General features: G+C 58.0%; 2 protein-coding genes across 7 annotated transcripts in view; both read right to left on the reverse strand.

The window, feature by feature from the left end:
• AFAP1L1 (actin filament associated protein 1 like 1) overlaps window positions 1–1341 on the reverse strand; it is a 33275-nt gene extending 31934 nt beyond the window's left edge. Inside the window, exon 1 of the mRNA XM_068959530.1 lies at window positions 1259–1341. Within this exon, the coding sequence (XP_068815631.1) occupies window positions 1259–1274 (16 nt within the window). The 5' untranslated portion in view covers window positions 1275–1341. The remainder of the gene's footprint in view (window positions 1–1258) is intronic.
• A 4496-nt stretch (window positions 1342–5837) lies between these two features.
• The window catches only part of ABLIM3 (actin binding LIM protein family member 3), a 58046-nt gene continuing 36538 nt past the window's right edge, over window positions 5838–27345 (reverse strand). Inside the window, exons 7-22 of one of the 6 annotated variants that reach the window (XM_068959533.1) lie at window positions 22077–22164; window positions 19377–19435; window positions 18588–18659; window positions 18008–18163; window positions 16481–16510; window positions 15688–15817; window positions 14684–14782; window positions 13045–13095; window positions 11185–11319; window positions 10873–10937; window positions 10374–10521; window positions 9463–9492; window positions 8816–8874; window positions 8156–8216; window positions 6688–7388; window positions 5838–6150 (exon numbers count right to left, since the gene is read on the reverse strand). In XM_068959533.1, the coding sequence (XP_068815634.1) occupies window positions 7261–7388; window positions 8156–8216; window positions 8816–8874; window positions 9463–9492; window positions 10374–10521; window positions 10873–10937; window positions 11185–11319; window positions 13045–13095; window positions 14684–14782; window positions 15688–15817; window positions 16481–16510; window positions 18008–18163; window positions 18588–18659; window positions 19377–19435; window positions 22077–22164 (1311 nt within the window). In that variant the 3' untranslated portion in view covers window positions 5838–6150; window positions 6688–7260. Of the gene's footprint in view, window positions 6151–6687; window positions 7389–8155; window positions 8217–8815; window positions 8875–9462; window positions 9493–10373; window positions 10522–10872; window positions 10938–11184; window positions 12183–13044; window positions 13096–14198; window positions 14282–14683; window positions 14783–15687; window positions 15818–16480; window positions 16511–18007; window positions 18164–18587; window positions 18660–19376; window positions 19436–22076; window positions 22165–27345 lie in introns of those variants that run through there. The other 5 variants (XM_068959534.1, XM_068959536.1, XM_068959535.1 and 2 more) reach the window with 5 other exon arrangements.

A 27345-nucleotide genomic window follows, 5' to 3' on the forward strand; every position in this document is an offset into this window, starting at 1 on the left:
TTTAAACACTTCAGATGGTTTCATAAAGCCAAATAATAGTAATAAAAACAAAAATAAAGAAAAGGCACAGAGGAGGGGGCCCAGCGGCCAGCACAGCATTAACTCTGAACCTCTCCCTTCCCTGCCAGGTTTGACTGTCCATGTTTGAGGGTGGGCTGGGATCAAACAGGGTGTCCTCCCACTAGCTCACAGAGTTGAATGGGGAAGCCAAGAGCAGAGCTGAGCCCTAGCCCTCTGCTCTTTATCCATCCATCACGTCCTCACGGACCTTTGAGGACAGCCCTAGCACCACATGCCATTTGCCAACACTCCCTCTCCAACAACAGCCCCCTCCTTCAGAGCCAGCAGAGCCATGTGTCCCTTTGGTGGCACGTCAGGCAAGTGGCAGCCCCTGGGGAGAGCTGTCACCCCCCGGGCTGCTGGGCACCAACGCTGCTCTCAGAGCACAGAGACCACAATCTGCGCAGCCAGAGTCAAAATCCTCATATGAAGTTTCCACTGCGGAAACGCCACCCCATCCCTTTACATTGGGAAGGGGAACTCTTGACCCTCAGGTCCTTCTGGTGCTCACACAGAGCTGCGAAAACAGCACAACCTTCAGGGCTTTCAGCATCTTCACAGCTTGCAGACCTGGAGCGACTCTTCCCTCATTCTCCAGCTATTGTTTATATTGCTGTAGCCCCCGTGCGACTCCTCCACGGCCCCGGGCCGGTGCTCGGCAGCAACCCCGTGAAAGCCTCCTCTGCTCCCTGCTAGCCCCTCAGAAAGCCAGATCCAGGCCCCGGCGGGTTTACTGCTGCCCCAGACCAAAGGCTGGAGCTACACGAGAGCGAGGCGGGAGCGGCACAGGTGCGGGCACGGGCGCTCCCCGGCGGGACGGGACGGGGCCCCGCCGCTCTCCCGCGGCCGGCAGAACCCCGTCGGGAAAGCGCAGCCGCCCCGCTCCCCGCGGCCCCTAACCGGTGCGGGGCTCGCACCCCACCGGCTCGCTCGCAGCTCGGCCGGGAACGGGCAACCGCGGCGCCCGTCCCGCCGCGGCCACTCCGGTGGGTAAAGCCCACCAGCGGCATTTCAGGCTGACCGGAGCATGCCGAGGAGAAACATATACATATATACATATGCATATATATTCTAAAACTGCACCTACAGCAACCTCACAGCCCTTACTGAGGGGAGGGGAGACACTACCCCCGGCCGCCACCCCCAGAGCGAGCTGCGCCGCTGCCCTGCCCGCAGCGCTGCCGGTGCCCCCGCTTACCGCTCTGCCGGTCCATGGTCGGCGGCAGCCGCGGGCAGCCCGGCCGCCCGGCAGCCGCGGGCGGGGAAGTGGCCGGGGCAGCGGGCGGCCCCGGCGGGGCAGGGCCTGAGCGCCCGGCACGGCCAATCGCCGCGCCCGCCCCTCCCTCCCCTCTCCCCGGGCGCCCGGCAGCGCCGAGCACCCGGCGCGGCACGGCGCGGCACGGCACGGCGCGGCCCCTCCCCAGTATTTTCCTCGAGGGGCCTCTGCTGAGAGCCGGCGGGGAGCTGCCGACCCTGGGCTGCCCCGAGCGCAGATTTTGGGCCATCTCCCAGCTGCTCCCCCCGCCGCTGGTGGCTGAGTCCCCATGTGCGCCCTGCGGTGCCCGTGATGCCTGCGCTGCAGCCGCGGCCAGGGCAGGGCGCTGCAGCCAGCACCAGAGGCTGAAGGCAACCCTGTGGCTGCCCGTAGCAGCCAGGGGTGCTTGCGAGGGCCCAGCAGATCCAGAGGCAGAGGAGTGGTGGGTGTAAGCGGGAGCCTCTCTCCCCGCTTCCCTCCTAAAGCCCCTGCCTGCAGCCCTGCTGTGCTATGTGTCCCTCTCATGCAGGCCAGGGGCAGGGACCCCCACTGCCAGGTGAGCCTACCCCCCTGGAAAGCTCAGCTGGCAGCTGGGGGTCCCTGGCCCGGATAAGAGGGATGCGCAGCCCCATGACTCTGGAGCAGGTTTCCTCACAGGGCCTGGAGGCTGTTCTCTATGTGTTTTCCCTTGGTGCCCCACCACAAGTTTCCCAGGTGATACCTCACACAGAGCATGTCCACCAGCTGCACTGCCAAGGGCACCAGGAGCACCCCTCTGTGTGGGTGGGGGCACAGCCGCAGGCCTCCCTCTGATCTAGAGCAGGACACTTCCACCCGCCTTCTTCTGTCCACAGGGCTGGCAGATGGTAGGGGATATTCAGGATCCCCCACTAGCCGCATAGATTACCTGTGGAGACACACCTGGCAACGTTCCCTGGCTGCGCTCTGAAGTTCAGCACAGTATGAGGTGTTCACCCCTCAGCTGGTAACATGCAAGCTTGCAAACATGACAGCTCTTTGTGCACCTCATGATCTATGCCCTTGAAAATGGATTCAATTTGGTCACCCCAGAGGACACCACCTCCTGGCAAGGGTGGCTGCATGGGAGCTCAGCCACCAGAGCTGGCAGGAACCTGGGGCTGTGCTGGGTGCAGCGAAGGACAGCTGGTGGTATTTGCAGAGCTTTGTATGAGGTGAGATCTTTTGCCTGCTGGGAACCTGCAAGGGAGACTTCCCACAGCGCTTCATGCACAAACCCCAAGCACATTCCGCATGGGGGTTGTTAGTTTGGGAAGGACCAGCTGGGACAAAGATCCAGAACCGATTCTCCCACCCAAATGCACACCATTAGCAAGTACCGTTCCCCCGCACCCCCTTGCTCCTGCTCCTTACTTCACCAGTGCTGCTGACCTGCCCCTGAGCAGCCTCTGACCTTGACCTTGCTCCAGCCAATCTACACCTAAACTCTTCCATATCTGCTCCATCCTGGCGTCCCTCATGTACCCTGGCTCTGCCTGGCCATGGTGCTCATGCCACCGTCTCTGCTCCTGCTATGAGCACCTCAGAGGAGACCAGAGCCTGGGAGATCTGGGGTGCGCAAAGGAGTGTCCACGTTGCAGCATGGGTAATGACTCCTGTTACAACATGCTCCTGGTACCCCAAGGACAATTTCTCACAGCCTCAGGGAGCCACAGGCTGCCTGCCACTGTGAGAGAAATTTGATTAGGTTTCACACTCAACTGATCATTACTTGTGAAAGCAATAATTGAAATATCAGGCATGTGTTAGCAATTCACCTTCAGAGCCTCCCTGTTTTATGGCACTCAGCGCAGGGCGGAATGGAGGCTGGGTGCAGGGAGCCAAGCTCTGTATCCTCTTGCATCCCCTCTGTCCCCAGCCCCGAACCAGCCTTCCCCGCTCTTCCCAGTCACGCTGCGACACAAACCAGCCTGGTGCCTCCCTGGCGTTGGCGTTCACTGCAGCTGATGCCTCCCATCTGGAACAAGCCCTGTTTTCCTCTTTTTTCTCTTGTAACATGCAGTGCCAGGGTCATCTCCCAGGCTGTGGTCGGGGCACAGGGCACAGGCGGGCCAGACGCAGCCTGCCAGGCTCCGGCTGGTTTGTGGTTGGGACTTGCAAAGCAGTCAAATTAGCAGTGTGGGCTCAGCCAGAATAACAGCTTTCAGGAAAGGCTTTAATGACCCTGTCCCTGCTCTCCGGGGTGCTCTCTGCACATTTGCTCTGTGGTGAGCAGAGTTCAGGCCGGACATGACTGCGACGGTCCCGCTGGATGTCTGCTGCCCCCGAACGGCTCAGGCCAGGAGAGGCTTCCTTGCCTCTCCTGTCGCGGGCAGGCGGTCCAGTGCTGGGTGCTCGCTCCACGCTCTGCCCCGGCCTCCAGCCTGAGCCAACGCTGTCCTGCGGTGGGTTCAGCACAAGGGTACTGTCTTCAGCCCCTTGGCTGTGTGCCCCCAGGGCATGGCCTCCATACCCAGCTCATTCCCAAGGTTTCCTCTCCCCGCTTTGCCTCTGGGCTCTCCAAAGTGAGAGGGCTCCTACCGTACAGGGGCAGCAGGCTGAAGCCTTGTGCTCTTGTGTTGAGCCTACAGCTGCTGTGAGCCTCTTGGAAGTTCAAAAAACTGGGAGAAGGGGCTAGGAGATGACAGCTGTGTCTATCTCACCCTGTCAAATGGGGTGAGAGGTAACCCCCAGGTGGAGGGGAAATACACAGCCAGAGGGGCAGCAACCAGCTATTCACTCTCAGCCAAACTGCGGGACTGATCCCAGGGCCAGGAGCTGCGGGTTTTGAAACACTGCTCTTCTCATCATGTGCACTCAGAGGAGAGGCACTACAGCCCCCTGCCTCAGTTTCCCCATCTTTGCCATGCAAGGGGTTGTGAGGAACAGTTAGTTAATGATGTCCATAAAATGCTTTGAAAATGAAAAGCCTCTCTAAGTGCTCCGCATTGTTGTTATTGTAATTATTATTATTATTATTATCATTATTAATACTTTGGAAGCACTGGATCTTCTAGGCTTTATCACGGAAACTGCTGCTGGAGATGGAAGTTTCTTATAGCCCCAAATAGCTGAGCTTGATTTAAGGAGCTGTAGTTTATATGGCTGAAATCATTATAAATACAATTGCTTCATTTACTGCTGCACTAAAGTAGACAGAAGCAATTACTGGAGCAATATTACCATCCCCACTTCATTCCCCAGCCCATTCCAGGCCAAGAGAAAAGCTCGTAGACCTGCGGCTGCTGCTGAAGAGAGAGCTCCTCCATGCTGCTGCCGGCTCCTGCCCCGAGCACCCTACAGGCTAACAAAACTGGGCCCTGTGCAAGGCGCCACGCAGGTACCTCCCCTGTCTTGCACAGGAACTCCACTCCTGCGCTCTGTGCAACAAGCTGGGCAGCCTCAGCACTGAAGGGTGGTGGCGCTAATGGCAGGGAGGGGATTTGAACTACCCGATGTGAGATATGAGGACAGGACGTTCCCAAAGAGGGCTTCACGGAGGACCAGAACGGACAGAAGCAGAGCTGGCCCATTGCATGGTGAAGGCAAATGAGATCCTCACTGTCCCCTAGAAGGAAACCTGCCTACTCAGCTGTTGTGGAGGTGCCTTGTGGTTTGCTGGCCTGTTTGGGACAGCTTAGACCTGCAATATTCTGGAAATTTGTACCTAACAAGCAAGTAGAAAATGAGAACACCACAGATAACACCAGGAAAGACGTTTGTGTTGAAATAACGTTAGTAATGAGAAAAAATAATAGAAAAAAAAAAAGAAACAGAGCACAGAACCAAGAAAACCCCAACAGTTTGCACTGGAATAAATGCAAAATGTCCCTGGTAAATGCCTTCATTCCTGAAGGCCGCCAGAGAGATTTGATCTAGGACAGAGATACTAGTGATAGAGTAAATCAGGAGACGCCCAGGAAAGGCCCAGCAGGAGATGCAGCAGTTAGTGTGCAGCAGTGTGACTGGTGTCCCTCCGCCGCCCTGCCTTGTCCCGCTGGATGAAGGGTGAGGGAGGACAGGACCCCCCCCCCCAATTTCTGTAGCAGCCCAAAGGCAGGTTTGCAAGCCCCAAGCAAACGGGGCCACAGGAGGCCGGGGACCCCACTGGGCTTTGTTGTCTTCGAGGTCCTCCTTGGCCAGGTGCTGCCCTGGCAGGGGTTTTGGAGAGACCAGAAGTGGGCCCTCACCCACCCGAGCAGGGATGGAAGGAGCAGCCTCCTGGCACGGGGCTGCCGCGGCCCTGCAGTCGCCCATCTCTGGGGACATGGCTCCGCCGCGTCCCAGCCAGCAGCTGCCTGTGAATCCTAACCCTCCTGCAGCTGGAGCAGGCTGCTCGGGACAACATTTTGTCCTTGTTTTCTCCCCTCGCCATGGTGGGTTGGCAGTGAGACACCAAGTGCTTAGGGCTCACACGGCTTTAGCTCCTGGAAAACGCCAAGGGTCGATTCAGATGCCCCCCCTGCCAAAGAGTACAAAAGGAAAGTGCCCCCCCCCCCGGCCCCAGGCTCCCAAAGGGTGTTTTGGGGTGAGAAAGAAAAAGATTCAAAGAGCATAAAATTATCTGTGACACTCCAATTCACTCTCAGGGGTACAGAGGGCGCCCCTGTCACATCCAGCATTGAGAATCATACAGAGCTGCAATATAGAGATCTTTCTATGTATATATTTATAGGTATGTATATATTTATAGTGCACTGCATTTAAAACAGCCGGGCCTGCTTCTTCAGCTCGTTCCTCTTCCACAGGGCCAGGCGGTCAAATTCAGCGATGGTCATGCCGAAGATCTGGTAGAACTCCTCCTGGGAGAGGTGGCGCTGGGGAGAGATGAGCTGCTGGGCTGGGGCTGGATGCTTGGGAGGCTGGGGCGAGGTGCTGGGGGCTTGGGGGGCCAGGGCCAGGTGCCAGACGCTTAGGGGGCTGCAGCCAGGCACCGGGCCACACAGCTAAGGTGAGGTGGGAAGGCATGTGAGGGGGCTGGTGGCGTACCACCCCCGACTGGGTGCTGGAAGGGCTGCACAGGGGTGCTGCAGCCCCAAGCAGTGCTAACTATGGAGAAGGGGAGCTGCCTGGCTCTCTCCTGCTCCAGCCGAATGCACTCGTGCCACAGTCACAAGGAGCAGTGGCTCTGCCCTGTGCATGGAGCAGCGGGGCCGCAGCGACAACACGCTGGCCCGGGTGAGCTCCTAGGGAGCTGGTGGGGATGCTCCTCCCGTGGAGGACAAGCAGCGTGCCTCAGCGCCTCGCAGCCCCACACAGCCTGCCAGTGAGCTGCAGGTGGGTAGGCGTGGGGACAGCCCGCAGTGCCTTTGAACCCTAAGGATATTCTCCCCAGTGGAAAAGGCTCCTCTCACCTCTAACCGAGTCCTGTCCACATCTTTGGGTAGCTGGTTCCTTCCTCTTGTCTTTACCAGGAGCAGCTCATAGGGGTATATCTACATGGAGAAATGAAGACCACGGACTAGCTTTGGAGCCAGAAGAGTACACCAGCAAGGTGCTCCAGGGAAGCTCTGGGGTGGTGGGACCACCTGGGGAAAAGGCTATCGCCAGGGCATTTAGCAGGGCTTGGCTGGCACAGCCGCCCCCCAGGGCTTGGACAGGTCAAGGCTGAGATGGGGACTGGCTTTCAGGGTGACTCTAACCAGAGCCTCTTCTGAACCACCTCGGTAGGTCTTGAACGGCAACCCAAGGGTCCTGTGCTCACTCTGTAAAGCCAGGAATGATCCAGAGACACATGTGAGTTAGAGCTGAGCAGGGAACAACCAACTTGACCACTTGTCTCAGCTTCTTTCCCACGGTGACAATTCTGCTCTGCAAAGAGTTTGGGTCCCTGGCAGGAAGGGAAGGTCTCTGATGTGAGTCCCACGGTCTTGGGATGGGGCTATCTGGTGGGGGAGTTGGGAGGATGGAGGAGAAAGAAGTGTCCATCACAACAGGGTCTGGAGGGACAAGGGAACTTCTCTGGGACATCCGCTGGGTGGTACTTGGGCATCTCCAGGTGGCAACTGCTCCTTGGAGCAGGGACCCTGCCAGCAGAGACATCTTACCTTGTACTCTGCAAGGAGAGAGAAAAGACAAGAAAGAGAGACATGAACCACTCTGACGCCCCCTTTGCCAGGATCCCTTCCCCAGAGCTGCAGAGCCTGTCCCTCTAGCCTGACCCCATTTTCTGGAGCTGCCTGCTGAAGGGTAGGGGACCTCATGGTATCCAGCTTCATGCCCCACTGAGGTGCCAGCCACCCTGATGGTGGGACAGAAGGGCCTGAGAGAGCAGCGGGCTGGTGGAGCCTGGCACCCTGCTTTGGCACTGCCTTTGAGGGAGCCCCATGCTCGACCTTGTGCAGCGCAGACCCTCGGGAGGGCTTGGCACCAAAATGGGCCTAGCTTAGCCTGGCACCAGAGCAGAGCCTGAGCAGAGGACTTCACACAACTCACTCGCACCCAGGGCTTGTGCCTGGCTCCGCTGGCAGTGGCCGGGCAGACAGGTGGAGAAGAAGGGGGAAATGAAGCCCCCAGAGACGCTGAAGGACTCAGTCGGGGTGGCTGGAGCTCTGCCGTGGTGAGGCTTGGGGAGGACCCACCCCCACTTCTGTAGAAATGGGTCAGACCTCAGAAATGGTTTAAACTCTGCTCCTAAGGAAACTACACTGCTACAAGGCAGCAAGGCCAGCTCCCATATGCCTTTCGAGGAGGCTGGCAGTGACATCCCTGCTGCAGGAGATCACCCGCAAAGCCTGTTCTCCTGAGTCTTGGCCAGGAGGGCTGTGCCTCTCTACAGAGCCTGCCTTGCCCTGGCACCTCCCCAGCCCTCTGCCAGCTTACCTCGCATCCCCCAGTTGACGGCATTCGTGCTGTCGTAGTGGAAAAGCTCAGCACTGGGAGGCTGCAAGGGAGATACATGGAAGGAGGGAGTGAGCGAGAGGGGGTCTGCTCCAGATGCTCAGCACATCCACAGTGCCTGTGCCTGGGCACGTCCCAATACCCCTGAAGGGGGAAGGCATCCACCACCCCAAAGCAGGACCGGTTCCCCAAACTTTGCAATGGGAAAACAGGCATGAGGAGGCAAAGTGATGAGCCCAGGTCACACAGAGGCAGGACGGGGTCTCCTGATGCCCAGGGTATAAAGCAAAGCCTTCCTGTTGGAAAGCAACATCAGTGTCCCTCTGAAACATGACCTGCAGAACAGGGGAAGAGATCTGCCATTTAGGGTAGGCACCTGTCTCTTCTGTATGGTCTAGATGGGGCACTTTAGTCCCCAGTAGGGACTATTTGGGGTTGGCACAAAACAGGAGTGGAAGCTGGGATGCAGAGAAGGTGGGGAGCAGGACACTAATCCTGAAAGGGGCTGGGGTAACACAGGGGGCTTTGAGGAGCTCTAAGGAGAAGGATAAAGGGAGGGATGAAGGGTGCAGAAATGTCTGGCAGGAGCAGACCAAAGCACTGCTGCTTGGCAGCAGCGGGGCACAGGCGGGAGGCACTTACCCTGTGCAGCCCGTTCCTCCTGTAGGCAGGGAGGGAGGCCGACTTAGAAATGAGGGGATCTGAAAAGAAAACATCAAGGTGCATAAATGAAAATGCAAGGGCTGGCCCCACACCTACCCGGCCGACACTACTCCTGTGCTCACACATCGCCTTTCCTAACAGCTCTCCTCAGCCCCTTGCTCTGGTCCTTCCCCACACACAGCAAACATATGCTCTTTTGTCCCCAGATGACCTGCTCATAGTCTGCTTTTTCAGCTACTGCCCCATCCCTGTCCATTTCCGAGCTTATCTGGCTCTGTCTCCTCTCCAGCTCTATCTCATTTCCAGGCTGAATTTCCCCCACCCCATGCTGAAATTTCTCTCTCCAAAATCCCTCTTCCACAGCAACCCTCCCTCTTCACCCTTCACCCCGATAGGCAGCCAGGCCCTTCTCAATCTCCTCCTCTCGGTTGCTCACACCCTGTCCTCTCCTGGCTTTGCTTCCAGGGCTATACTGGTTCCTTAGCCCACCCTTTCAAGAAGTCCTTCCTCCCTCCACTTCTTCCCTGCTGGTCCCAGAGTCTCTTTGAACATCTGCGATGTCAAACTCTGGTCCCTGCTGCCACATGGGACAGACACAGAAGAGCCATGAGGGACCACAGACTTACCACTGTCAGCCAGGTAGTGTGTCCGGGGAGCTGCAAGGAGAGCAGAGCGGTGTGGGGGGCTCAGAGGGCAGGAAGTGTCCTGCACTACGCAGAGCTCCCTGCCAGCCCAAGGCCCCTGCAGGCACCAGCCCCACCAGGTGCCCCTCAGGGCATTTGGGAGCTCAGCCCAGGCAGCATGTCTGAGGATCTGCCCGGGCATCCTTGAATAGCCTCAGCTCCGTGAAGGCACACGTGCCGTGAGGAAGGAGAGTGCAAAGTGAGCACAGACATCTGTGCTTGCCGCCAGGCTCCCAGTGCCCCTAGGCACCCCCTGCAGCCCCAAGGATGGATGCCCAGGGTGCTGCGTAGTGATAGCATTGCAAACGAGGAAAGGAGCTGGTCTGGGGTGCCCGGCAGTCCTGGACATGCCGTTAATGATGTATGTACGTACTGAAGTGTATGGCAGGCTAGGTCCCATATGCACCAAGGCTGTCCCAAAATAAGTGAAGGTCACTCTTTCTGCTTCTTAAGACTGGGAGTTGGTTTGCCCCTCTACATACAGTTATGGAGCCCAAAACAACACCAAAAAGCCCCACGTGGTTGTGTTGTGAGATTTCTAAGGGACTCTTCAACCTAGTGTCACACTGGAAAGGGTTTCAGTGGGCTGGCCAGGACTGCAGACACTGGCTGCATGATGTCCCATCCCCAGCCTCACACTGCGTCCTCGGCTAGGGGCACAGGGAAAGGACAGAGCCCTCCAGGGAGGAAAGGAGTCACCCAAGACCAACCCTGGAGGCCAGCCTACCTCTCCCACCCACCCCTTCCCAGTCCCATATCCTTCCCTCTCCAGCTTCCCACAGCAGCTTGGGCCCTGTCAAGGGGGGGCAGATGGGGACTACAGCACAAGAGGCAGGGGCTGCTGCCATCCTTACAGCCGTTCAGGGAGCCCTCGTAGCCAGCCGTATGAAGGGCTTCCCTGCTGCTGGCTGAGCTGCGAGGAGGCGTCCAGGGGTCTGTGTAAGAGTTGGACCGGGCCTTCATCTCCTCCCTCAGGATCAGCCTGCCGATGCCGCTCTGGATCTGGACACCGAGGAAAAGCTGCTTTGCACCTCTCCTTTCACGGCGCCATTCCCTCCCCACCATCCTGCGCCCCTTGTAAGCATGGGCTCATCAAATCCCATCTGCTACCCCTTGCCCAGGGCCGGGACAGTGGTGGTGCCTCAGCAAGGGCCCATCGAGGTGGCTGTGAGGAGGGAGATGCCAGAGAGCCCCAGGGGCCACAGTGGCCCCTTTCCAGCAGGGAGCAGGACAGAGTTAGCCGGGAGAGGTCAGCCCCTTGCGGGACTTCTCCCCACACCTCTCCTCTGCGGACACCTTGCTGCTCAGTCCTCTGCCCTCCCTAGCAGGCTGCGGGCAGGGAGAGTCACTCACCTTGTGCATCCCCCGCTCGTACCCGTCCTCCTCGCCTCCTGATGAGAACCTCCGGGCCCGAGGCGCTGCAAGGAGATACACGGTGCGCTCAGACTGGGGCAAAGCCAGAGGCAAGTGGGGAGCAGACAGTCCCCAGCTGGATGAGGACAGACAGTTCCCAAGGGTTGCTCTGGCAGGATCTCTGCCATCCCTCCTTCTTAAGGGTCCAAGCCCAGCATGGAGGTCTTGGGGGAAGTCTCTCCCTGGACATGGCTGGTGTGGGGGCAGGAATGGGTTTCCCTGAGTTCAGCATTGCTGCGGATGGGCCATTACCTTTGGGGGACCCTTGAAAGGACCAGTACTCTGACTCCGAGTGGTAGTAGGGGTCCGGGGAGTAGACAGGGCTGTACTTGGATGACTGTGCGATGTCTTCGCTGGTTTTGCTTTTTGTGGCTGCAGGGAGGTTGTCTGCAAAAGGAGTGTGGAGAGCTGTAACAAGGACCTCTACTCCCTCTGGCAGGACTTGCAAAGATCCATCCTGGGATGAAGACAAATCCTCTTCCCTCCCCTCTCCCCAGTGCTTGGCAGCAATTTGTGTTCGGGACAGCAAGGAACAGAGCTGGAAATAATCCATTTTCAAACTGCTGGGCAGCTTCTGGAGACAAGGAGGCAAAGGCAGCTGGTGGGGACAGTCACAAACACAGAGTCTGTCACCAGTGTGGTTGGGAAGGGACCCAAATGGCTCATAGCCCCAGGCCAACAGCAGTAAGCCAAGTTCTGTGTCCTGCATAGGGCTCACCCCTTCCCCAGGCACCAGTGTCCCTAGTGTCCCCCTGCCAGTGACAATGACAGGCTGGCCTGTCACCAAGAGATGGCAATAACTGCACAGGCATCCAAGCGGGACTCCAGAGGGAAGGGATGGAGGAAGGCACATGCCCTGCAGGTTCCCTGCAGTGGATCTCAGTGGGTTATTGCTGGGGGAAGGCTGAGGTGGGCTGTGTAGTGGGGGAAGCGAAGGTGTGAGCCCCAGCATCTCCATCTCTGGCAGGGGCTCATCTCCCCCGGGGTGAATCCACGGCTATGCATGAGAAACCCAGCAGTGATCCCTGCTCCTCGGGACCATCTCCTCCTGCCCTGCCATGGAGGCTACTTCCCTGTCCTTGGGGCTGTGGGCAACTGCCCTTGGTGGCTGCCTGGTGCCCCACTGGCAGGCAAGGGCACCCCGGGTAGGCACGAGGAGCTGGGCTTTTGGCAGAGGCAGGGAGGCGCAGGCAGAGAGCCACCCTGCCACCTTGAGCCCTCACTCCTGGCACAGGGCAAACAGCAAACAGCTACTTACAGCAGTGGGTGCAGCCAGCCAGCGGGACATTAGGGCAGATGGGCAGGTGGGAAAGGAGAGCCCACAGAGAGAGAAAGGAGACAGAGAGTTATTGCTTTGTGGGGGAAGCTCCTCTCCCCTGTGCATAACACAAGCCAGGGAGAGTGCAAACCAGCCCTGCTGAGAAAGGCCCAGGCCAACACCAAACACCCCTATGCCTGCACTCTTCCCGCCCCTCAAACTCCCCCTTGGGGCCCATTTCAGCCTGAGGCATCCATCCAGGAGGGGCAGTGATTTTTCCCATGGTTCCACATAAAATTGTAATTTACTTTCTTCATCCCATTCCTGAGGCTGCTCTGACTCCTGGCCTCAGCAAGCAATGGTCACCCTCATCCCCGCTCCCATCAACCCCTGTGGCCTTGTGCCCTCCCACGGGCTCTCCCAGCCCTGTCCCCTGTGCTGCCGATAGTCTTCGCTTCTCTGCTCCCCCGCTGCAGCCCTCCACATCCCTCTTCTGATAACCCTGGGTGAGAGCATCCCCTGCTGTCACCCCTTTTGGGCACTCCTGACACTGGGGATGAATTTCAAAAGCTGCCTTTTTTCATGCTTAAGCTTGTGCTTCACTGCCTAGAGGAGATGTAGGAGCATCAATCCACCAAACACCAATCCCCAGCATCTCACCTTTTTCCCTTCTCATATCTGCTACCATGTCCCGCTGACTCCTGCCTCCCCAACCAATACCATCTCCGCACCCCTGCTGGCCTCACTCTAGCTCAGCCAGACCAAAACCCATGCTGTTTCGCTGGGCTCACGACCAGTGCTCTGTCTAGCTTTCCTAACAAACTAGAAACTCATGAGAAGAAGGCAGACTATACCGTGTCGTTTATAGATGGGGGGCTTCCGGTAGATGTTACTCTCGCCGGCAGCTGGTGGAAGAAGAAAGAAAGAAAGGCAAGAAAGAAGGAAAGAAAGAAGAAAGGTGAGGTCAGTATGAGTTTGCTGAGAGGGGACAGGACAGAGGTCCTGCAGGAGATGTTCTGCCCACGTCGCGTTTCCATCACGCTCGACTGCCTCCAGGTCCAGGTGTCCTACACCAAGCACGGAGCTGGGCCAGGGCCAGGCTGGCTCAGGAGACGGCAGCGAGCAGCGTGGTCCCTCGGGACTGAGAGCCTCGGTGCTGGGGGGTCGGCAAAGAAACCCTGCAGGGCAGCGGTGTGCGCACAGAGGACATGCAGCGAGCGCCCGAGTGTCAGCATGCACCTCAGGGCGGCAGACGCTTCTCCTCCTGGCCCTGCTCATGGCTCTCCTCTCAGACCAAGGAGCTGGGGAGGAGAGGGAGAGGGCGCAGCAAGAAACCACTGGCCCTGCCCTGGGCAGGCACACAGCACTATGGCTCTTTCTGGTGCAGTTTCTCAGGGAGTGCCAGAGCCTAGAAGAACTGTCCATGATCTACCTGAGGGCAAAACAAAATTAGCCAAAGCCTCTTTCCACAACAGAGACAGAAAAGAGTGAGCTGGGAGGAGAAAGCAACCTGGAGCCTTGCAGTGAGGCTACTGCCCCTGCGCAGGGGCGAAGCAGCTGAGCTGGCGAAGCAGCGAGGGGGCCATCCATAAACGATCGACTGTCAGCAGGAAGGCAGGCCAGGCCGGGCAGCGGGACCAAGCCCTGACAGGGAGGGGGCATGGGGTGGGAGCAGGGGACCGTGGTGGGGAGCCTCAGGCTGTCCTCCTGGCTTGTGGTCATGGTGCTGTCCCAGGGTATCGGCTATTTGGGCGTCCCACCCAGCTCTGGTGCAGCGGAGTGCCTTGGAGGAGGGAAGGGGCAGCGGGAGGTGCCTACAGCTGAGCAAGGTCCGGCGTGCATGGCTTGGGGCTACGCGTGCCTGGGGCTGCAGCAGGACACGGAGGGTCCCTCCTGCAGCCCACCTGTGCACACTGCGCCTGCTTCCCCCCCACCTCTCCCCGCTCTGCCCACTCCATCCCCTGTCCCCGTGGGCTCTGTGTGGTCGGGAGAGGGGGGTGGCCCTTACCTGGTGGCCCCCTGCAATCCCTGCAGAAGGGGAGCAGCCATCTGGCAAGCCCAGAAGACTCTGGGGGGAGGGAGCGGCGGGCCCTAGGGGGAGTATAAAATAATCATCTGTAAAGGATGGGAGTGGAAAGGCTCCTGGCAGACAAACTTCACCTCGTGATCCTGGGGGTGGGGGGAAGGCAAGAGAGAGGGCAGGCTCTCTGCAGGGGACTTGTCTGTGTGAGGAGTGGAGGAAGGTCAGGGGAGAGGAGGAAGAGGGACATTGCAAGGATCAGGCAGACTCTGGAAGGCTCTGGGTGATGGGGAGGAAGGAGAGTTCAAGCTGCAGGTCCTGTTTATGGATGGCCTCTACCAGGGGGTAGACCCTGCTGCCAGCTGGCTCTAGGCAGGTGGTGGAGCTACGCATGCAACACACGGGGAACAGCACATGCGGGCATGCAACAGACACGGTGCTTCCCCATGGGGCCGGGGCGATCCAGAGCCTACCTGGAATGTGGAAATGCTTGGGCGCTTGGTATGAGGTTGGAGTAGATGACCTCACATCTAACTGGCTATAGTAGGGGGAGCTGCGCCCGCTTTCTGTGCCTATGTGGTGCCGAGCAGAAGCAGCCGTAAGTGACCGAGAGAGAGAACAAGAGGCAGAAGAAAATGGGTGTTAAATGCAGCGGTGTTAGATGTGCAGGGAACTACCCAAGTGGTGGGCGAGATGGGAACATGTGCCAGGTCATGGTCTGGGATGGGGTGTGACGGAGTGACGGGAGATTTGCTGCATCTCTAAATGAAGGCAGAATGCAGAGGAAACTCCGCGAGTGGATGCTGTTACAAGGCAGCAGGTTCCCCCATCATTCATGAGGGGAAGGCCGAACACGCTGCAAAGTGAAGGGCCCTTGGCTGTGCAACACAGGAATAACTCCAGGGATGCTGGACCTCCAGCCTTACTGACCTCAGATTTTCCTGTCCGTTCTTCCCCAGCTCTGAACGTCAGGAGACGCAGCACAGACACACTCTGCTTCCTCCCCAGACAAACTCCAGGGGTGTGTTCACATGCATGTGCATAAGGACCCCCTTGCAGCACTGGCTGGGCACAAGAACTCCTGCACACTCTCCCTCCCGGAGTTACCAACCCAGCTGAGGGGCCTTCTCTCCTCCAGACTTTACTGGATCTTGGGGCCACCTCCCTCCTCACCCCTTTCTCCACAAGCCCCAGCTCAGGTCTGGGCCAGGACAAGGCCCCCTTCACCTCTTCTTGCTGCTCGCAAGGTGAGATCAGCAGAACTAGAGGATGCACCCAGCAGTCAGTCACTGCCCACAGCTTCCGTTCCTGCTGGTCCTGAGGAACCGAGCAGGCAGCCTGCATTCTTGGCCCAGCTGGCTTAACCAGGGCACAGACCACAGAGGTCCCCTGGGAGAAGCAGGGGATGGTTTGGTGAGCCCAGCGCCATGGGGCGTCTGAACTTGGCCCAGCCTGGGGGTACTGCCGATATCCTTACCTGAGCGGTAGAAATGGTGCGGGGATCTTGGGATGGTGGGCGACATGCCCTGGCGACTGTAGGTAGGAGAGTCGATGTAGCCAGGGCTGGAGGCTCGCCTCTGCCGGATGTCAATGCTTTCGTAGATGTCCTAGGGGCAGGACAAGGTGTGGAAAGAAGGCCAGGGTTAGAGCAAGTGCCCAGGCTGATGGGACACGGGGGATGTTGGATGGAGGCTGGGAGGTGCCAGCAATGGCAAGACTAGTGCCTCGCAGGCCCCTCTCGTTCAGGGAAGTGTCCTGTGGCTGAGGATCCCAGTGTCCCCGGCAGCCTGGAGGGTGCGAGGTCTCAGGTGTGACACGCTGGGTAGCGTGCATGTCTGTCCTCTACGGGCTGGAGGAGATACCCAGGCTGCTCCTCTCACCTGCCACCTCTTCCTCCTGAGCAGCACTCCCCCACCAGCGCACTCAGCAAGCCCAGGGCCTGGGGCCAGGCGATGCATGTCTGACTGGACCATCTCCCTCCTTTGCTGCCTGGAGACCATCCCTTTCCCCTGAGCTTGTTCCCAATTACAAACGCCCCCCCTCCACAGCGCAGAAACTATCCACTGGGCTACTCTGTCGCAGAGCGGTGCTGCTCTCCCGGATGGATGGGAGCAGCCCTCTTGGACGAGGGCTTCCACGTCTCCACCACCCACCCAGAGTTTGGCAGAGCTCCTGCCTCTGCAGGGCACAGCAGTCCTGGGGCAAGAAGGAGGCAGCACCGTGGCTGAATTTCCCCCCGCCCCGACCCCAGCAGTGCTGAGAGCTGTTACCTGCGAGTAAGGGGACAGGGCTCCCAGGGACTGCAGGCAACAGGAGGCAGAGGGGAGAGAGAGAGAGAGAGAGAGAGAGAGAGAGAGAGAGAGAGACGGCATGTGATTAATGGGAGCGGTGACAGGCCAGGGTCACGGAGCAACTCATTTTCCCCATGTTACAGCCCACTTAGTGAAAATACAGCCTCATTACAGCTGTCAGGCATGGAGGGTGGCTGGTGGGACAGCAGACTCCAGCAGTGTGTGATAAATAACAGCTTGTCCCCACCTCCACTGCTCAGGGTTTGGGCTGGGGCTCACCCAGGCTCTGCAGCTCAGCAGCCTCTGCTCTGAGAAAAATGCCCAGCGAAGGCAAGTGCAGCCTCCCCCAGCCATCGGCTCTTCCAGCCCTGGATCTCACCTGCCTGCAGATGTCCTCAGCCTCTGTCAAGGCCCGGGAAGCTGGAGAGAGCTCTCTTCTCTCCCCACTCTACAGGGCATCACCCACCATTGAACACATCAGCCCTTTCAGCAGTGGCCCAGTGGAGTCAAACTTCAGAAGCAGCAGTGGGCTCTCCCTGGCAGTGCTCCACCACAAGCTGTGCCTATGCCCTTCTGCCTTGGTGGCACTGTCACTAGGTGGGCTGGAGGAAGCAAGGCTTGTGACAAGCTGTAGGATCGGAGATATAAGGGATGCTGCTGCTGGCCATTACACAAAGCCTCCTCCAGGACCACCTCAAGGGACCCAAATCCTGCCCTCAGGTCCCCTGATCTCCGTGTGAGCTGTGCAGACCCTCTGCTCTCACTGGCTTGGTGAAATTGCCCAGCAGCCCCTGCCTGCCCTGGGGAGCGGAGCAGGGAATCCCCATGCAGCATGCTGCTTTGGCATCATCTCATAAGGTGCTTTGCAATAAGGGACTGATCAACTCCACTTCCTTAGTGCCAGGGCCAGCATCCAACATGGGCGTCCACGCTGGAGCTGGGCAGCCTGGGCTAGCCCTGCTCCTCTCTCCAGCTTCGGAGGAGCAAGCACCTTGCACACAGGTCACAGGATGATGGACTGCTCAGAGTCAGGTTTTGAGCGGAGCTGTTGAGCGCACACTGTGGCACCCTGCTGGCAATCTTTCCCCACCCCGTCCCAGAGGGACGTGTGCTGCTTGCCCCAGGCTCCAGGCTGCAATGGAAAAGCCTCCCTGCCACGCCAGTCCTGAGGATGACTTCTCCTCCCTGCACAGTGCCATCCATCTCTGCCTGTTGTGCTTGCAGCACAGTTTGGGCAGAGCTGTGTAATGAGCAGTTGAGGTTACTGGTTTCTCACTTACTCTACAGCAGCAGCACCAGGGTTTCCCTCCTAACCCAGGCCCTACTCCAGCTGATGCAGAGCCTCTGGGGAGAGGTCTCATCCTCCATCCTGCTTTGCTGCAGTATTTCCATTCAAGTGAGTGGAGCTTCATGCAGTTTGCCCCACCACCCCGAATCGGGGACCTATCCCCTGCCCTGTCCCTGGGGCTCCTGCGGCTCTGCATTGAGCGTATCGAGACTCAGTACCTCCCCATAGCTATATCTCTCCAGCGTTTCATCCGATGTGTATCTGTGATAGGGCTCATACGAAATGAGGTCAGGACGCTGCACTTCATAGATGGCTTTAATCTTGGGAAGAGCTGCCAGGTCTTTGTAATTAAGGATCTCATTATCCACTTTAGCCTAGGGAGAGGGAGAGAGAGAGACAGAAAGGAAGAGAAGGAGAGAGGGAAGGAGCGCACAGTGCGGAGCCGAAGGCAGAGCAAACAGAGCCTGAGCGTCACCGCAGCAGAGGGAAGAGGTAAGGAGAGACCCCCCGAGAGGCAGTAGTGGGAAGAGCAGAGGAGCTGGGATTTGGGGACTGTGGGACAACATCTCTCCGAGCACTCTTGGTCTGTTCTAATGACATTGCTGGCAGGACGCATTGCTGGGGTGAGGGCAGCACACCTTGCCCACTCTGTCCCCAAAAGCTGTGCTCATCCCCTGGGGACGCTTCAGGCTGTAGACTGGCATTGGCAACTGTTGCTCCCTTCTCTGAGGCTACCCCAAATCTGTGGCAGGAGCTCTCGTCCTGCCCCAGGTATAAGAAGAGCAGAGCTGTACTTACGCAGATGACTCGGTTTGGGGAGCCGATGCTGGAGCCAGGGGGGGAGATGGAGGTTTCTGATGTTCTTCTGTGCTGTGGAAACAGAAAAGCGGGGAGCAGATGAGAGCCCAGGTGATCCCAGCCATTGCTTGAGTCAATCTGGCTGGGGCATGGTGGCAATGGACCTCCAAGCAGCTGCAAGGCTGTGCACAGTGAGGAAATAGTTTGTATCGCGGCTCTTGCAGGCTGCCCTGCTGTCTGGCTTTGCACAGCCAGCAAGGCCCTGGCTTATTTGGGGCCAAATCTGGATCCAGCCGGACAACCTTGCACTTGGCATGTGAGTGGCCTTGCAAGACACCACAGGCTGCTGCCCCTGAGGCCAGCCAAAGGGCGAGAGGCAGCAGCGGCACGCGGGCTGCGACGGGTTGGCGAGAGGGCTGCTGTGCCCAGCGCCACCTCCCTGGACATCGCGAGGGCTGCTGCCTGCCAGGACGCAGGTCGTTGCTCGCAGCCTGGCGGGTGGCCGTGGCCGGAACTGCACTGCTGGAGTGCAGGCCTGGGGAGCAGGCTTGACTGCTGGTCATCTGTCGCAAGCCAGACTTTGTGCAGAGCGAGGAGTGAGAACTCCGTCTGGCTTATCTGTGATGGTGGGGAAAGGAGCAGAGGCAACCAGCCTGGAGTCCCGGTCTTGGTTCAGAAATCACCGTTGGCTTTGGACACTGCTACAGCAATTCACCTGCAGCCGGGCTGAGAGCCCGGGGGTCAGCGTCATCAGGCCCCCTGAGTGAGGCATCTCTCCCTGCTACCTACCTTCAGTTTCTTCTCTGCTCTCGCTGCCTGCTTGCAGATTGGATGCCACACTTCAGAGCCTGAAACGCAGGGAAAGGAGAGCGTTTTAGCAGCCCAAGCTGGCTGTTAGGGAACATCCAACTGTCTCTGCCATGAGTGAGCCCTGTCCTGTCCCTGCAGGTCCTCCTGCTCCTGCTGTTTTAGTGTGGGGCCCCTCTGGCACTGACCTGGATCCTGGCTGTTCCTCCTAGGGAGAGACGTGTCTGTGCTCTCCCAAGCAGCAGTTACACTGAGACAGCAGGGAAACCTTCACTCCACCTAACCAGCGTCTTGCTTAGGTGTGCAATTCCCTGTTATGTGGGGGACGGCTCCTGGAGAGGAGCAGCCCCACAGGGGCAAGCGAAGGGCTGCAGGTAGGGTTTGAACCATCTGTCCAGTAGGAGTTAGGGGTCAGATAGCGCAGGCAGTGCGCGCACTGACAGCATGGGGACCCCTCAGGATTGGGAGAGATGGACAAACCCCTCGGCTTGGGCTGCACCATGCAGCCTGCATGCAAGTCCCCAGAGCTGCTGCAGCCCCATGCACCCACTTCTGGGGGGTGCTGGGATCCCTAAGGTCATCTCAGGGCAGAGGCAGACAGCTCTCCGCTCACATGCCACTGAGGACCTTGCTCTGAAGAGATGCTTCAAAGGCTGCCCAGACACTTCTGTCCTCACCCCATCTGCGGGAAGGGAGGGAGGCGGGTGACAGGCGCCACGAGGCCCTGCGATGGGCCTCCATCTGCTGGGTCCCGCTGGCTTTCCTGGGCGCCTCCTCCATTGCGGCACGGCCATAGGGACGCCCTCGGACGGAAGGCAGGGCAGCGCGGAGACGGCGGTGCCGGCTCTGCAACGCTCCTCCACCTGCCACTTTGGCCCTGATAGATTGCTCCCTCCAACCTTTCCACCTGCTCTCCACAGCCGCCCGGGTCCGGTCGCCTCTCCCCAGCCCCAGTGGCTCCATCCCCTCCGAATCCTCGCAGACGAGCGCTGATGCCGGGCCCGGCTGCGGCAGTGTAATTCACTGCCCGGGGGAGGAAGGGCAGGGGGAGAGCGGAGCCCTCTTGCAGGCACAGGGGTAGTGGGAAAAGCAGAGTCAGCCCAAGGGGCCCTTTCAGCAGCTGGTCTGAGCTCAGGACTGCGTGCACCCTAGTAAATTAAACAGTTCCTGAGCACAGAAACTTAGTGGCCAAAGCTAGTGAATTGTGGTGACGGAGCCTGGTGTGGTTTTAGCCCAGCCAGCTGGGCTAGCGTTCAGCTAAACAGTTCCCAGCGATGGGTTCAGGAGACAGCAGGGACCAGTCGCAGCTCAGAGGCAGCCGCCCTCTTTGGGAGGCTGTAAGAGTTTGACGGCACAGAGAAGTGCCGTGCTGTGCGAAACCGGCTTCAGGCGCTGCACCAGGGAGCGGTTTTGGGTACGACTCATTTACTAGCGGAGAGGAGGTGTCCCGGGGGCCGCCTGGCAGCAGCACGCCGTGGCAGCAGCGCAGCGCGGCCACTTAACCGCGGGGTCACAGGGAGCGCGGGGCACACACAGTCCCTCGGATGCTCTCCACGCTGACACCCGCAAAGCTGAGGAGGTTCACCGGCGCTGCTGCCTGCGCCCCGGGGACCGGCGGGTTAGCAGGGCCAGCTGGCTGGGCAGAGCCACCCGAGCATGCCAGCCCTGCCGCCTGCCGGGGCCCTTGCTGGGACCCCCAGCCCCCAGGGCTCTTGCCCAGCTCGCCCCGCGCCATCAGCCAGCCAGCTCTGTAATCACCCCTTCCCCACCCACACGGTAATTAGTGACTCAGGGTGTCAGGCTAGCACAGGTTACTGGGAGAAAACAAGCACTCCCTCTGCACTGGAAACAGCCCCCCAGGCAGCCGAAACCAAACCGCCCGGCTGCACCGGCAAAGGCTTAACCCCTCCCGTGCCACTCTCAGCGTAGCCTGGGCGAGGTGGGGAGAACGGGGCGGCGGGGAAGGGGTCCCGGACCACATGCCCTGGGGCTGCTGCAACCATCGCAGCCTCTGCTCACTAGGCGCAGGGCAAGGACACATCCAGGCACGTTCCAGCAGCCCTCAGAAGGTTTCGGGGAAGACTCTGAGCGAGCAAAAAGCCACCTTACAAGAAGCAAAGTCTCCTTTAGGGAAATGCCTCCAGGCTCCTGAGATCGCAGGGAGCTGAAAGGGGTAGCATCGGTCCTGTCTGGGCAGTAAGGAACATTTCACGTATGGAAACAATTGCTGTATGGCCACACTGTTGCCCCCGTCCTGGAGCGGACAGCAGCCCCCTGCACGCAGCTCCCACCCGCAGCAGGGAGGCAGACGGTGGGCTCTTCCCTAGCTGCGTGCTGGGCGGACAGGCGCAACCCCAGGAGGAGCTCAGGGCTGGGGAGAAGTGGAGAGGTGTCTCTGGTAGCCACAGCTCAGCCAGACCAGCAGGGACAGGCTCAGGGTCGCTGCTGCGTGAAAAGGCCCTTCTGGCATTGATCACCATGAGGATCTGAACCCAAAATGCGCCTGCTTCCCCCCTGTGACAGAGGGGCAACCCCGCTCCAACAGCCAGCACATCTCCGCACAGCCATGCTGGTGGCCCCGGCAGGACGATACAACAGTTGTGCCCGACCCACCAGCCACTCCAGGATGGCACGGGAGCCCCCACCGCAGCAGGATACCCCCCGTGGCAGCGGGGTCCCTACCTGTAAGGTACATCTCCTCTCCTTCCGTGAACATCTGGTGGCAGCGGACGCACCGGGCGCAGGTGGGGTGGTAGTGCTTCCCTCCTGCCTGCAACGGCAAGCGGAGAAAAGGGGCCCCTGAGCAAGGCGGGAGGTGCTGAGCTGCTCCCGCACCCCAGGGCGAGCGGCCCTGGCAGCCCTCTCTGCTGCAGGCAATACCCACGGGAACGTGGCAAAACTCCTGGGGCAGCCTCAGAGACCACTGCAACACGCAGAGAAAGCCAGGACCTGCTTCATCCAACTAATACTTCTGACCTGCTAGACTACAAAGCACACTAGCAGCCTTTCACTTTCCTTTAACTGTCCGAAATAGCAAGGCCAGGAGGTCCCAAACCCCCAAACAAAGTACTTCTACAAATCTCACCCCTAGTAAATTGTCCTTGGACTCCAGAAATAACTTTGATCCTCTGAAGTAATGCTTAGCTAAGCAACCATGCTTTGCACAAGCGCCTTCCTTTGTAACTCTTAAGGCATTGAAGAAAACTAGCAGGATTAAGGGCTCCATGTCTACAGTCCATTGCTGGGAAGGGAAAAAGATAAACCTTGCAAAGCAAAGGGAACCACAGGCTTCATCCTGAAGCTCAGCCAAGCCAGGGGAAAGCCCAGCCCTGAGGCTGGCTGTCAGAGCCACGCTGGCTGTCATTTCTAGCTCGTCTCCCATGAGCTAAAGAAACTTTTCTGCTGCCTCCCTCCTTCTGTGGAGGCATGCCCAAACTCCAGCGCTAACAACGTGCTATCTTCCCAGAGGAGACGGAGCCGAGCTGCTCCCTTTGCTCTTTGACAGGGATAATAGATTTAATTGGTAGCTTGTTTCCACTCAAAGTGTCTGTTAGCATTTCAATTATAGGCTCGTTTTCTGGGCTCTGGAGCTCAGAGGTAGGAGCTAGCTCAGGGCTAAGAGGAACCTGGGCTGGGCTGTAAGAGCAAAACCCAAAGGGACATTTTACCCTGATGATAATCTAAGAGAGGGAGAAGGATGATTTAAGGTGGCAAAGGGAAGATGAGGCTCTCACTGACAAAGGGAATAGTTATGATATATAGAGCGAAGAAACAGTTTGAAACAGGAAGGATCAATAGGGAAATTTGCTGCAAAGATTGTTAAGAGTCTGCCACAAGGGAAGTGTTGATTGCTCAGATAATCAGCTGGGATTCATCATGCAGAGATTCTCTTCAGGGATGCAGATGGCAGCTAGTTACTAGCCAGTGACTTTTTCCCTGCAGTTTCTGCAGGAAATGAGTTGATGGGTCTTTGGCCAGGCAGAGGAGAGGAATGGGAGAATTTGCTGTTTTCAGAGGCTAGCAAAGACCCCTCTTCCTTACATTACAGTGCACCTTAGTGCAGGGAGGTCAGAGCCTTGGCTTGCCCCCCAGGCACGTTCAAGTGGGCAAAGGTGGCAGAGAGGGTGTCAGCACCCTGAAGTACTCCCTGGCTGGCTCGATTCTGCCTCCAGCCCAGACATCCCTCATCCAGGTCCAAAAGCTTGATAACGACGTGGGAAAGCCACCCGTGGGATGGTGGCAGAGACAGAGCTATCATTAATAAGCAGCAACAAAGGGCCCAGTCCAGCTCTCCCAGACTCTCTGCTGGCTCCAGTGGGAAGGAGGAGGTCCATAACGCAACGTGAGCAAGGAGTTTTCCTGAGCACATGGCCCCATGCACAATTTCCAAGGTCAAGATCTTTCATTTAACACTTTGCCAATCTGAGCAAATCAGGCCAGCTAATCCTGGGCCATATGGATCCTAAACCAATTTTACTGCTAAAAACACTGTGAACTGGTCTGAAGTCTGTTGTGTCTTTGACATCCTTCCAACAAGCTCATCTCATTTTATGCCTAACGCTTTGGGGAGGTGACTCGTCTGTACTGCCAAGAGAAGAGGCTCATTAAGAAAAGGCCAGTTCTTCCCAATCTAAACTCTGTGCACATAACCCGGCTGGTTATGTGTTGCTCACTGCGACAATCGCAATGCACGTCCCTCCTCGCAGCAAGCTCCAGCCAGCGAGCGCTGGAAATCAATGGCAGTCACGCTAAACTCTGTCAATCTGAAGAGACAGCTGTAAACATAGGGAAAAGAAAGATTAAAAACAGCCTGGCTAAATCCCAACTCCTAAACACTACAGGCCAGTCTGCCTGCAGTTCCAGTTGCTTATATTTCAAAATGGCTAGAGACACCTAAAGTTGGAAACACAGGCCCTTGATAAACTGATCTATTGCCTTCTCAAATCCTTCTCTTTGAAACTGAGATGGGTTGCAGCAAGGTAGTTTGGTGCTCTCGGACTCTCCCATAGCACCTTCTACAGCTTAGTGCACCGATAGTAATGAAAAAAAAAATATATGCACACACATATATACACACATACATATATATGTGTGCATGTATGTTTTCCTATCTAGACCATATAAAGTATATGAGCTGCTGCCACACCATGCTGGAAGGGAAGCCTGAGATGTTTAGCAGATCCAGGAGATACTGATGCGGAGCAAGGCTGGCTGCTCCTCGGGCAGTATATACCAGCTCTTCACACGACAGGCCAGCCCTATCTTTCTTTTTAATGCAGACCTTCTCCAAAAACACCCAAGATTTCAAGCACTCGCCACTCCTCTTCAAGGAGTAATCACTCTCCAAACTGTACAAACCTTGTTTATTTTATATTGATTAATATTACAGCTCGTAAAAGGCTGATAGATGCTGTGAGTGAAGAGACCTGTTCATTATCACTTGGGGTCCCTTAAAGACTCATTAATCATTCAAGCCTGGCTGCACAGCTCCGAGTCATTCGGAAAGCCCAGAGGCTCACGGGATAGCAGGAGAAGGCTCATTAAGGCCTAAAATTATTTAAAGGCGCCCTTTCCATTTTGCGCTCTGCTGGAGAAGACTATTAAAGCCTCGATATCAGCTAGCAGGCGTGCGCCTGAACAGGGTAAGGAGCCTGTGCTCAGCCCTGGCTGCCGGAGGAGGCAAGCAGCCAGGGGCTCACAGTTGCCAGGACAGAGAAGGGCTAGGGCCAAGCAGTGCCCATGGGCTCCATAGCACTCTCCCTGCGCAGCCCACCAGGACCCAAACCCTATGTTCATCTTGGCTCTGTGACATTATCTGAAGGGAGGTCACACCTAGGCTCTGCCTGGAGGGAACCCGGTGCCAAAGTGAATTGCTTTCCAGCCTATCCAAGTCCTCTTGTGCAAGGAGGGCTTGTTTGCCTGGGCACTGGTGCAGCAGAGGTGCTAATATGCGATGACTGATGTTCAGAGCATCTCATGGGATTCAGCCAGCATCTTCTCACATCCAGAAGTGGGCAGAGCTCATGGTCCCCTCCAGCAGGTGGGAGAGCCAAGGCTCGGAGAGCCAGGAATGGAGAGCACAGAGAAGAGGGGCGGAAGAAGAAAAGCAGAGCTAAAGCACAGAGAACAGCCCAAGAAGCGGGGTGATGGGGGGGGGTGAAGGAGATTGGGGAGGGCCTTCATGAGCCCAGTGCTGTCTCTGGCTTCCAGGCAGGCTGCAGCTACCCACCAGTCCTGACCTGCACGCTTGTCATGCCCTACGGAGCTGCTCTCCTTCTGTCCTCTCAAATGAGCTCAGGCAGGAAAGTGCTACGTCTGGACTCACTGTGGCTCAAGCAGGCAAGGGAAGGCCCCCAAGAGTGGCACAGTACGTGGCTTTGAGGCAGCAGCGCCCACCAGTGCCTGCCGGACATGGCCACCAAGCCCAGGCTTCTGCCCTGGCCACAACAGAGGTCCTGCAGGCCTGCCCCAGGCTGGATTCCCAACTCTGGCTCCTCTGACCTTCCCTTCACACACTGCTCTGGAGGGGCAGAGCATCCCTCACCCATGCATATCCACAGACCCCCTTTGAATTGCTGCCCCTGAGGAGCCTTCTCAGCTGGAGGATGGGATGCAGGAGGTAGCTGAGGATGCCCTGTCCTGGCAGGGGGTTACTGGGGACCAAACCGCCCAGGGGGAGCAGGGGCAAGGATTCGACTTCAGGGGAGTCTCTGGTTGTGCCCTGCTCTGCTCAGGCACTTCCTAAGTCAGGGGCCCTGTAGTGGGCAGCTGACCCTTGGCAGATGCTGCATTGCTGAGCTCACGGTCACGGCAGCCTGCGCTGGGATTGCTGCTGAAGCTCTAAGTCAGCAGTAGCCTTTCCAGGCAGAGGGAGCTCCCTGAAGAGGAGGGCAGGGAGGAAGTGACTGGAGGACTTTTGAGGCCCAGCTCCAGCTGCAAGAGAGGTACTGCAGGCCAGGTTTGGTTTCTTCAGGCCAGCCCAGCCACCAAGGACCTGGAGGGGTGACCACTTCTTGGCAGGCTGTAGGTGAAAAGGGCTAGAGATGTCTCGGTGCAGCTCCCAGCAGACTAAATATTTCTGCCTCTAGGATTTCACAAATTTGTGGCAAAAAAGCTCCCAAAAGATAGCCCAGCACAGACACTGCGCCGGTCCCTTTGAAGCTCAAGATGTGTTGTATCTCACTGGACACAGCTAGCCACTCTCAGGAGCCCTATGCTCTCCATGCTGCTTCTCACACCTGCCCTTGACAGCTTCTGAGACTGCCCCCCTCCACAGTGCTCGCTCCCACCTGGGCATGGCACAATGGTGGAGGATGCACAGTTTTGCCAGGCTGGGGCTAGGGCCGTTCCCCAAGAGCAGGCAGCAGGCTCTAGCATAGCATGGAAACATGCACAGGTGAGCTCTGAGCACGCAGCTCTCCCATGGTGCTGAGTCCCATGTGGGCCTGCACCATTTCAGAAACAGTAAAGCTTTCCCCAGCACCTCTAGGCAGGTCAAGCTGCAGGCCCAGGCCACCGCAAACTCTGCTGCATGGCAGGATCCACCAAAAAAGCTGCAAGTTCCCCTTTGCTTCCTGATGTATACACATTGCGTAGGTTGCCCGACCATCCTCGCTGCAGCCACTCCAACCCACTGCCCCTGCTGGCTGGCTCTCTGTGGAGAGAATGCACTTCTGATTTTGGGATACTGCTTCCTAACTGCAGCTGTCTGGGGATGGCAGAGTGAAATGGGTGCTGGTGCTGCCCTGGGAGCACTTCCTCCCCTGCCCAGCCATGCAGACAGGAAGGTCTCAGGAGAGACTCTGCAAGCTTTTGGCATCGCTGCCTCTCTGCCCACCACAGCCCAGCCCCATAGCATCGCCAGAGGGGCCAAAGAATCGCAGCGTGTTTCACTCTGACATCTCTCTCTCTGCCTCCTGAGCCCTTAGGTTGCACTGAAGCCATGTTTTCC

The sequence above is a fragment of the Struthio camelus genome, chromosome 13 (genome assembly GCF_040807025.1).
Source record: "Struthio camelus isolate bStrCam1 chromosome 13, bStrCam1.hap1, whole genome shotgun sequence".
Taxonomy (NCBI): Eukaryota; Metazoa; Chordata; class Aves; order Struthioniformes; family Struthionidae; genus Struthio; species Struthio camelus.